We start from the raw sequence: 11,181 nt of genomic DNA on the forward strand, positions 1-11,181 counted from the left end.
GTCCCATCCCAGGACAATTCCTCCTCCTGTCCCATTCCAGGACAATTCCTCCTGTCCCATTCCAGGACAATTCCTCCTGCCCCATCCCAGGACAATTCCTCTTCCTGCTCCATTCCAGGACAATTCCTCCTGTCCCATCCCAGGACAATTCCTCTTCCTGTCCCATTCCAGGACAATTCCTCCTCCTGTCCCATCCCAGGACAATTACTCTTCCTGCCCCATCCAAGGACAATTCCTCCTGTCCCATCCCAGGACAATTCCTCCTGCCCCATTCCAGGACAATTCCTCCTGCCCCATTCCAGGACAATTCCTCCTGTCCTGCTCCAGGCTTTACACCCAACTGAATCTCAACTTTGCAATAAATATCCTTTAGGATAACATTCCTCTCTCAAACAAATACCCAGGTGGATTTTTTTTTATGAATGGTTTGATTCAATCATTTGAAATGTGATTTGAAAGAGAACTGGGATTGTTCAGCCTAGAGAAAGGAAGCTTTGAGATGACCTAAATGTGGCCTTCCAGGACCTGAAGGGGCTGACAGGAAAGGTAAAGAGAGAATTTACAAAGGTCTGGAGTGGCAGGACAAGGGGAATGGCTTCCCACTGCCAGAGGGCAGGGACAGATGGGATAAAGGATGGGGAGGGACAGCTGTGGCTGCCCCTGGATCCCTGGAAGTGTCCAAGCCCAGGCTGGACAGGATCTAGTGAAAGGTATCCCTGCACAGGGGGTAGAATAAGCTGAGCTTTAAGCTCCCTTCCCACCCAAACCATCCTGTGACTCCACAGCTGGGGAAGCTGAGAGCCGGGACGTGACCACGGCGGGGTCGGGTACTCACAGAGAGCAGTGGTCAGCTTCTCAGGCTGGTCATAGTGCACCATGGCCACACAGAGGGTGTTGAGGGCCACCACGCAGAGCACGACCCAGTAGAAGCTCTGAGCCTTCACCATGCGCCGGATGAAGAAGCGGAACATCTTCTCTTTCCTCCTGAAGTAGGACGAGCTCTCGTTCTTGCCGCTCTTCAAACTGGCGCGGGCAAAGGGAGACCCTGGGACAGAAAGAAGAGTCACCACAGCCCATCCCAGCAGGGAAAAGGCTGGAGAGGGGAGTTCCTGGGCACACAGAGCCTCTCCAAGCACCAGAAACAGCTCAGCAGCAAGCTGGGAATGTTGAGAATGGGCTGAGCAAGGGCATCTCGCTTGTAATGAGGGATGAAGGCTGGGATTTTAAAACTTCATGGATCAACGCCCAGCTCCAACATCTAAACTGGGCTTCCAAACCTTTGCAGCAATCCTGATTGTCCCAGTTCAACTCATCCCTTTTCCCTGGGTGACAGGGACAGAGAGCAGCGGGCACAGGGCATTTCTGCCCACGGTGTGCAGCACATCCTCGTGGAGCTGGGTGGGTGCAACAGGAGAGCTGGTCCCTGTTTCCCCTGCTCCAGGGACCAATTACCATGGAATTGAGTGAATCCTCCTCATTTCACTCTCCAGCCTCAGGTATTTCCTCAGCAGAGGGCCCAGTCTGCCTCCGTGCATTGGATTTTGGGTGCAGCCACTCATTTGTCTCAATTCTGCCTCTATCAGCTCCATTTCCACTCCGGGCCGAAACCCTGGCAACGAGTCAAGTGTTCCAGCAATAGGAAGCTGATGGAAGAAATGATTCCTGATGTCAGCTCTCCCCCTGGGGTAGAGGCAGGGCTCAGATGGAAAGGCAATCTCTGGCCAGTGCTGAGGCAGGAGAAATCAGGAATGAGGGAGTAAACACAGGGACCCCTTGGACCTCCTGCAGGCAGGGAAATGGTGATGGTGCCAGGCTGGCCACTGCCTGTGCCAGGATTTTATGACAAGATATCATTACTGCCCTTCCCCATCCCGGGATGGAGCATCCCAGCAGGATGAGCAGGACATGTTCTCATCCTGTCCTGGATGTGTGACCACACCTCGGAGTGTGGTCATGTCAGCACTCAGAAAGGGTGGGGATCTCACCCAGCCTCGTCCTGCAGCATCAACCACAGCAGCCAGAGAAAGGATGAGGCCTCCAGATGTGAGAGCAGAGGGTTCTCCAAGCCTCACAGCCCCACACAAGTGTGATGTTCCCCCATGGAAAGTGAGCTCTCTGCTCCGTTTCACTTTTCTGGCCACCCACCAGCACTCCAAAAGCAGAGCTGGCCTTGGCCAGGCTTTGAACAAACTCCTTGCTGAAAAAATCAGTGTGTTCTTCTGTTGGCTTGAAAATCCTGCCTTTGGCAGTTTGAAGAGATGAAATCACAGTGCTCCTCCTCTGCTCTGAGAGCCACAGGTTGGGATTGAGGCTGTTTCATATCACAGCACTCCTTAGCAGCTACAGAGCTCTCAGATATCCAAGCCCCTCTGTACTCCCAGGGCAGCAAAGGAACAGTGCTGCCCTCTCATTCCTCTCTGCTGATCTTCCAGAAAAGCAAAGCCCTGATATTTAAACTGCTCTAACATGGAAAACATCCCCTTCTCCAGGCTTGGTGTCTGGGAATGAGGCCCTGTGCCTGGTACAGCACAGAGGGTGTGAAGCCAGTGGGAGTGGAAAGAAAAGGATGAAAACTAAGAACAACTGCAGAGAACAGCCTGGGAAGCATTTACCACTACAGGAATTAAACTGCAGGTATAAAGCTCATCAAGGTGCTTGAGCTTGGATTGAAGTACAACATTTTCAGCCAGTGGCCAGAGAGAGACCTGGCAAAGCCTCATCCACCCCGAGCTGCATCTTCACGTGGCACCCAGGGATTACTTGTTAGTTCTTCCAGGCTCCTTCTGCTCCCATCTGAACACATCACAGAACACCATCCAAAACCCCCTTTTCTCCAAAACAGCTCCTTTATGTGTAATTTCCCACGTGATCTGATTGTTTATGCTCTGCATCTCAGCCTCTTCACAAGCCTGCAGAAGTAGCTGCTTAATCCATTCCTCCTTTTCTGCCTCGTTCCGTGAATCCAAAGCAGAACCACTTTTCCCAAGTGGCTGGAGCACTCGCAGAGGGTGGAAAGCACTGCTGTTATTTTCCCTGCCATATGCTCCCAAGACACTTCCCAGCTCTGCCTGGGATTATTCCCGAGCCCAGATGCTCCATCATCCGCTGCCACCTGAAATGCTGAGCTCCAAGATCTGTTGGAATGGCACTGGCTGCCCAGAGCCTGCAGGGACTTGGATTTGGAGGCAAAGATCTCGTAATTATTGCAACCGTGAGCAAATATTCCAAAAACCACCATTCCTTGTTATCCATGCAGGGATCCGAGGAAAAAACACCAACAAACCAAACCAAAAATGCACACAGGCTGCTGCATTTTTGCCCTTTTCCAGCACCAAACCTCTCCTGGAAGTGGCAGCAGTTTCACCACGAGCCCTGCAGCCCAGGGCACTGTGGCAGCTCAGTGCTGGTGTCAGGAACATGCCAAGCCACCCTCACTTTCTGCAACCAGGTCTTCCTTTAAAGGGGGGAAAAAACAAAGATTCCAGCAGCAGCTGTGATCCCTGAAAACATCAATGCCAGCTTTCCAAAGGGAAACTGAGGCACTCATGCTGTGCAAGCAGCCACGGACAGGGATTCTCAAATGTGCTGTTTGTGCTGCTCCTCCTGAGCATCCAGGATCTGCTGCTCCGTGGGGACCGAGCTGCCAAGACATTTCTTTGGAAGACAATGAGAACATCTGCTGCTTCAGCAGCAAAACTGACTCCAACACCAGGCCTGGGGATCAGCACCCGACTGCAGAGCAGCAGGAGATGCCTCTCCCATGGCTCAGAGGGTTTTGGCTCCAGCAGCTCCCTGAGGTGGGTGCTGAGCGCCCAGAGCCTCCCCTGGCAGCCCAGAGCTGCCTCTGCCTCCCCACCTGGGCAGATCCCAGTGGGGAATCAGCTCTGGGAGCTGCATCCTCAGCCTGAGGATCCCAAATTCACCCCAGCACAGCCCCACAGTGCAGGATGCCCTGCTCTGTGCTGGATCTCCAGATCTGGCTTTAAAATCGCTTTGAGATCTTCCTCTAAGACAAGAAAGAGAGAATTGAGGTCACTGCCCAGCACTTCCCAGTGGCCATTCCCACAGCACAGGCTGTGACACCTCAGCTGGCCATCAGTGGACAGGGGGACTGTGGCCACCTCCTCTCCTCCCTCCAACAGTGTTGTTTGGCAGATTTGGGGTTCATCAGCATGAATGAGCACGTTCCAAGCAGAATCCTGGGATGGGCAGCCCAGCAGGGATTGTCCCAAGGCTTTGCAGGGCTCTCTCCAGGGTGCAGCATGCAAGAGCTGAGCCAGGCAGCGCAGGGAGAGGGTGAAGCCACGGAGCTTTTGGCTTTGGGAAGTCGAGTGCTGCTGCAGCAGGAGTGGAAATTCATTCTCCTTCAGGAATCTTCTGGAGCAAAGGAGCAGCTCCAGAGGAGGAAACATGACATGGGCAGGTTCAGGTGGAGATCGAAACCTCGGGGGATGCGAAGCCAGTACTCACCAACGGAGCAAATGTCTGTGAAATGGTCCTCACCTTCTTCTGCATGAATCAGGTCGTTTTTGCTCTTCTTTATTGCGGCTCTTTTCAACACTGCGTGCAAATTAAAGAGAAAATGCCCCGTGAGGATGCAGAGCGGATTCTCTCTCCCCCTCCCTTCGCTCTCCGGGGCCAGCATTTCCTTCCCAATGCCAGCTTCAAGCTCTCCCACCGGGCTACCCTGGAGCAAACCGGACAACCCACACCCCTGCAGGGCCTCTGCCCTCCTCAGTGCCCGGGTGCTTCTTTGCCCTTCCAGCTCCTGAAGGTTTGCCAGGCACGGCTCTGCAGGTTTGGCTTCATGCAGCAGATGCAGGAGGGTGGGGGTCAGTGCAGCTGCACAAAGGCTGGGCAGGGGCACTGGAGCTTCCTGAGCCCCACGGGGCTGGGAGAGGAGCGCTGCCACCCCTGACACCATCAGTGTGGGCACCGGGAGGGGGTCAGCACTTACACAGCTCCGTTTAGCACCCAGCCATGCCTCGGGGAGCAGAAATGCTGCGTGGAAAAAGCGGCCACACATCGGTGAGCAGCCTCCCAGCAGCACCCGCTGTGCAATCCCTGCCCTCGGGGGATGTCGGAATTCTTTGAAAACACCTTTTATTTTATTTTATTTATTTTTGTTTTCTCCTCCTCCAAAAGCAGCTTTTAGTGGGGAGGGCAAGCATCTCTACATTTACTCCAACAGGGAACGAGAGCTCTGCACTGTCCACCCAGAGCAGGGGGGGTGAGGCAGGAGCACTGAGGACGCTGCTCCCAGGACCACCTACCTGCAGAACCTTGAGAAGTGGCAGGAAAAAAAAATATCACGTTGGCACAGTTTGGTGACAGCTTCGAGACAGTACGGCAAAACTAAGCAGCGCTTTCTATCAGCAGTAAGACACCCCACGGTGTGGTGATACAGACTGGACCGTGGGCACACACAGCAAAGCCACTCACGCTGCAGAGATTGCCCCGGGGAGGCTCCTCCGCAACATCCCTCACCCTACACGGGCTGCCCTGCCCTGCCACAGACACAGAGGATGCGCTTCCTCCTCCTCCTCCTCCTCCTCCTCCTCCTCCTCCTCTTCCTAAGGGTCCTGCTTGAGCCGCTCCAAGGGAGCCCCCCGAGCGCCACCCCGGTTCGGAGAGGCTCGGAGAGGATGCTCTGGAGCTGTGACCTGGATGCATTCGCAGATCACCCTTTGTGCTCCTTGCTGCCCCACCCAGCTCTAGGCTGAATGCTCAGTCCCGGCAATGCCAACTTGGGGTCCCAGCACAGCCTCTCCAGGGCCATCCTCAGCACTGGAACGCAACCAGAGCTGGGATTACAATTTTCCAGCACTTCCTGGCATGAATTGAGCAGCTTTTTATCTTCTCCCCAATAAAAGTCCTCCGTGTGGTCGGCAGTGAGGTCGTGCCATCTCTCCAGGCACCCTGGACTCCACGTCCCTGTCGGGAACTCGGAATTTACCACAGACGTGGGCTGCTCCAAGCCTGGGACCATCCTCGGGCTCCTTTAGCTTTAGGATAAGAGGAACCTGAGCATCTCTGGGTCTTTCCGCCGTGCCTCGCACCCACCTCGGGTTTCTCACAGCACTCATCCACTCACACTGCTCCTCCAGACACAAATTCCAGCTGAAGCCTGGCCAGGCTTCCCCAGCTCACAGACACGCACACACACACACCCCAGCCTCGCACAGCTCAGCCCTGACCTGCTGCAGCCCCAGATCCTCCCCAGCGCAGGTCACCGGGCTGAGCCAGGCTGGACCAGCAGCGGGCACCCGATGCTCCGGAGAGGCTCAAAAACCACCTGGGGACCGTCCCCGGTGACCTGGGCTCGGGGGCGGCGGGGGGAAGCTGCCCCTGTGTGCCACCTAAGCCCCTGGTGATTTGCAATCCACTCACTGTTGTAGCTGCTGCCGCTGCCAGTCTCTGCCGGCGCCGTGCCTTGAGGAATCGGCCCTTCCGAGGCGGCCCTCCCTGACAGTGAATGGGAGGAGAAAAAAAAAGAGGGGGGGGAGGGAGGGGAGGGGAAAGGAGGAGACATGGGAGGACGAAAGATGGTCAGAAAAGGGAGAGGGAAGAATCTTTAACTGAGCTTTGAGTGGCTGGCGCATCCTAAGAGCTGTCGGGGCTGGAGGCACAGGGGGAGCATCCCCGTGGCCTCGCTGCTCGGCTCCTGCGGCCGTCCTGCCACGCCGGGCTCGCACGTCGGAAGGAAGGATCACCACACCCTGTTATGTCTTACTGCTTACAGCTAACAGGGGGCTCAGTCCCTTGGTCAAATCCGTTCGGAGCCCTGCCTTCTCTCGGTCAGTGCATTCGCTCTTCTCCATCCTCCTGGCAGCCTCTAGCCCCCGCACACACAGCCAGCCACCCCCGGCAGGGCTTGGGCACCGACCCCGGGGGCGCATCCCCATCCCGGGCCGGTCTGGGCTGTCCCATATCTGCTCCTCAGCCACCTGCAGCCTGGAGAAGCCCCGGGAGAAGGGGCTGTGTGGCCGGATTTGTGCATGCGGGAGGATCCTCCTGCTCGGGAGGAAGGCGTGGCAGCGCCAGCGGTGGAACCTCTCCCGTGGCGCAGGAGGAAGATGCCCAGCAAAGTCACCTACCGTCCAGAGGGGACTTCTCCTCCGCGTTCTTGTCCTCCTCGGCCAGCATCACCTCCTCTGGAAAAGGAAAAGAGGCCAAGGTCAGCCTGGGCTTGCTCACAGCCCTGCTCCGGTGCGTCCCCGCCGCACCCCCTGACGGAGTCTGCACAGGGCTCAGGGATGTTCTTCTCTCCCCCTGTGCGAGGATTCCAAACAAAGCTCTCCCTCCTCACAGCCACCCCCTCACCCAGCTCCCAAAGCACCTCTGGGGACCTCCAGACCAGGCAGGACCACAAGTCCCCACCAGGACGGTCCCTCATGCCCATCCACACTGGGGACAGCTTGGCAGAGATGCTCCACACCCATCCCTGCTCCCGAAAAACTCTGGATTCAGCCGTGGGGAGCAGCGTGGTGGCAGCAGGGCCACAGAGCCACAGCCTGCTGCCACCACAGAGCCATCACAGCCAATCTGTGTCCAAACAAAATCCGAGTTTGCCACGGGGGAGCTCTCTGCCTCAGTGTTTGCATCACCACCCTTCCATTCCTCTGCAGCTCATCTCCAAAATACAACCCCGAGCTTTCCTAAATTAAAATAAAAAAATAAATCAGGAAACACTAAAAAACAACCTCCTGAAGGGTTTTTCATTTTTATCTGTGTGAAAGACAATTCCCTGAGGTTTCCCAGGGCACTGCCACCCCCCTGGCCAGTTCCCAGTGCTGTGCCAACACTCGAGACCACACTCAGAACCACGGATTTTCCCTTTGCTGCTGGAAACTGAGGTGGGGATCTGCTAAAGGACGACCCAAAGAGAACAAAACATTGAGTTGGCAGCTGGTGAACTCCACTCTTCCTTCTAAGTCTTATAAAAGGCAAATTTGTACGCCTGTAATTCCATCGATGTGGTTTGGGCTCTTACTGAAACATCTGAAACCGTGTTCCCACCAAATTTTGCTTTAAAGTCCATTTAAGCCAGTCTAGATGGAAGAGTAACTTCAGAAAAATAAATACAAACAAACCAGAGGCCAAACATCAAAGTGTGAAGCTGAGAGCTGTCTAGAAGGATACCAGAGGGATCAGCCTTATATAAGCCTCTATAAGCCACTCAAGCCTTATATAATCTCTTTATTAATCATCTGGGAGAGAGAGGGAATGATACTTTAATAAGACAGCAAATTGAGAAGGCTGAAAAATAGTACCAAGGACTGAGGAAGGCTGGAAAACCAAGCAGAGGGGAAGGAAATACAAAAGTGCAAAGTAATGCACCAGAGATGTGAAAGAAAGGAGAATTGAGAGGGTTAAAAAAGTCAGATGAGCTCAGAGCTGAAGTTCATAAGTTATAAAGTCTTTCCAAAAACCCACAAGTTGTGCCTGCAATTCCCACCTATAATTCAGGGGCTTTTCAAGTCTTCCTAAGACAGGTCAGAAGAGTGAAATGGGATTTTTTGGACAGTTCATGAGACTTCTCTGACCAACCAGCAAAAGGTTCTTCTCAAGTCCTGCCCAGGGAAAGCTGTACTGATGTTCAGGGGGTAAAACAGGGGAGGAATGAAGTGGAAATTCCCAGTCTGACTGCCCTGAAACACAAGGAAGGGATGGGTTAGGCACGGAGACCCTTCCCAAAGGCTGTTCTCTTCTGGAGTCTCACTAACAAATTACCCCTACAGGACAATTCTGCAAACCTTTGCCCCAAATTCAGGCTCCTGAATTGGTGCCCAAACAAATCTCCATCCATAAACACAGCTGGGCTCAGTTTTGCTGTTCCTTTAAAATAATTTCACCTCTGAAATTCCCTCCAGCCTCAGTCTCCTCCTGCAGCGTTCCCAGGTTCTCTCCCTTGAGAATTATTCCTGTCTGCCTCGTGTCCTCTGGGAATCCAAAGGGCCACAGCTTCCCCAGGAGGTTTTTAGGGCTAAAAAGAGAGCTCAGCAGGTCACTGAGCACTGCTAGGAGGGGTTTTTAACCAGCCAGCATCCTGAACAGAGCCTCAGGAGCTGCTTTGCCTTTAGTCACCACTAACAGAGCCTGGAAGGAGATAACTGGGCACCTGGAAAACCTTCAGAAATGGTCTCTGCATCAGGAGAAATGGTCAGCAGAGAGGTGGGACCAGATCAGCAATTCTGAGCCTCCAAACAAAGGCTCGGGGGCTTTGCTGGGGTATCAGAGCCAGGGGTGTCTCGGCAGCAAGAGGAATTTTGGGTCATTAAATGCTGGGAGTGACTGGGCTGGAAATAAAGGCAAAGCAGCCAAGAAAGTGATGCCCCTTCTCCCTCCCTGGTGTGGGGAGAGAGGACACTGGGGCTCAGAGGAGCAGCAGATTCCTGGAAATAACTCACACTCAGCAGAGCTGAGGGAAAACAAAGGGTGAATTAATTGAATTTCTGGCTGGGTAAATAGAAAAAGTTGATAAAAATGCAGCCCTGAGAAGGGGATGTCACACTCTCCCAGGGAAATCTGCTTTGTGGAGATTACCCTGCCCTGGCATCTCAGGGCTCCCATCTCTGTCAGGGGCTCAGGGCTCTGTTCTTCTGGGGAAAACTGAAAGCTGAAGTTCAGAAAGCTCTGTCAGCCCAAGGGGTGGCCTTGAAGTCCCAGAGGGCTGGGAGAGAGAGGTGAAACCATTCCCAAAGCCTGGCGCTCCAGGAGAGCAGAGGCACTCCAGTTTGGTGTGAAAAAGGTGGATTTGGGAAGAATTAAAATGCAAAAGACACAAAACTTGATTAGCTCTGAACAGGAAGACTTTGAGTCTCTGAGCAAAGTGTTTTCCAAATGATTCATGTCCTTGTAAGATGAGAGAAACGGCTTCAAAAGAATATTTGTGGGCTTAGAAGCTCTTTACTCTGTGTGGGGAACTTGTAGTTCCCTGTTCTCCAAAAATCCCAGCCTTGGAGTTCCTGCAGTTCTGAGGAGTTCGGTGGAGAAAGCAGCAGGGGAAAAATCATCTGCATGGATTGCATCACTTGGCATCCCCACCTTGGATCCCTCTGGAAAACACAGCTGAAGGAGGGCAGGGCTGGATGGGAAATTGGGCAGGAATTGTTCCCTGGGAGGGTGGGGAATCCCTGGAAGTGTCCAAGGCCAGGCTGGACGAGGCTTCCACCCCAAACCAGCCTGGGATTCTGTTAATTCAAATTACAAATTGTGATCATTCAAATTACAGACATTAAGGCAAACATTAAAGACACTTCAGAGTGGTCAATGGGCAAGAACCACGATGTTAAATTAAAATTATTGCTGTCTGAGGGGAGGTAGGGCACAGATTAAGGGAGTGATTTTAGTCCCTCACGCCTCCCTTGGTCCTAAAACCACCCTTGAGGTAAAAACCTGAGCACCACAAAGGACAAAGGCACCTCCAGTCCAGCTCCAGCAACCACACAGAATATGTAAAAAAAATTACAGAGCAAAAACCATCTAAGGATTAAGACATCATTTTAGCAAGCACTGGAATGCAGCTTTCCACTCTTTCTGCCTTGCATCAAAAATAAACCAGGAGGGGGAAAAAAAATGAACAAACCAAATGCTCAGGGAGGATATCAGAAATAATATTGGAAACCTGGTGAGGCTTCCAGGGGAAGAGAGGGGATTGGGCTGCTTGGTTCTGGGTGCTCCAGAGCAGGAAAAAAATGAAACAAGGTAGAGGGAGATTAGAGAAAGAAAAGCAATTAAAAGAATTCCTGGTTTTTTTCCTCTTGGTGGATTTAAAGTGAGGGCAGGACACAGCTCAGTGGGGTTGGTTTAGTTTTTAAAATCAAATTCAGTGTTAAAACGTGGCATTCTCTGCTCCAAGAGTCAACGAGGTCAAGGCTGGCAGAAGGATTTAAAACAATTAGATATTCCCAGGAATAATGACCAAATCCTCCAGAGTTCCATTAGAGCAGAATCCCAGGAGCTTCTGCTCTTCCCTTTGTGCAAACAGCTCCTGCCTGGGGCTGCTGCCAGGGATTTCTGTCCCCTTCTGGCTGATCTCCCCCTCCAAATCCTGGACAAGGAATTGCAGGGGATTTCAGGAAGAATTCCAGGGGATTTCAGAAGGAATTCCAGGTGATTTCAGAAGGAATTCCAGGGGATTTCAGAAGGAATTCCAGGTGATTTCAGAAGGAATTCCAG

The 11,181-nt window shown here is 53.1% G+C and overlaps 1 protein-coding gene across 1 annotated transcript in view; it reads right to left on the reverse strand.

Moving 5' to 3' along the window:
- The window catches only part of CACNA1B (calcium voltage-gated channel subunit alpha1 B), a 225,353-nt gene that overhangs the window by 97,362 nt on the left and 116,810 nt on the right, over positions 1–11,181 (reverse strand). Inside the window, exons 9-11 of the mRNA XM_015644531.2 lie at positions 7,098–7,154; positions 4,471–4,560; positions 836–1,045 (exon numbers count right to left, since the gene is read on the reverse strand). Of these exons, the coding sequence (XP_015500017.1) occupies positions 836–1,045; positions 4,471–4,560; positions 7,098–7,154 (357 nt within the window). The remainder of the gene's footprint in view (positions 1–835; positions 1,046–4,470; positions 4,561–7,097; positions 7,155–11,181) is intronic.

The sequence above is a fragment of the Parus major genome, chromosome 17 (assembly GCF_001522545.3).
Source record: "Parus major isolate Abel chromosome 17, Parus_major1.1, whole genome shotgun sequence".
In the NCBI taxonomy this organism is placed as follows: Eukaryota; Metazoa; Chordata; class Aves; order Passeriformes; family Paridae; genus Parus; species Parus major.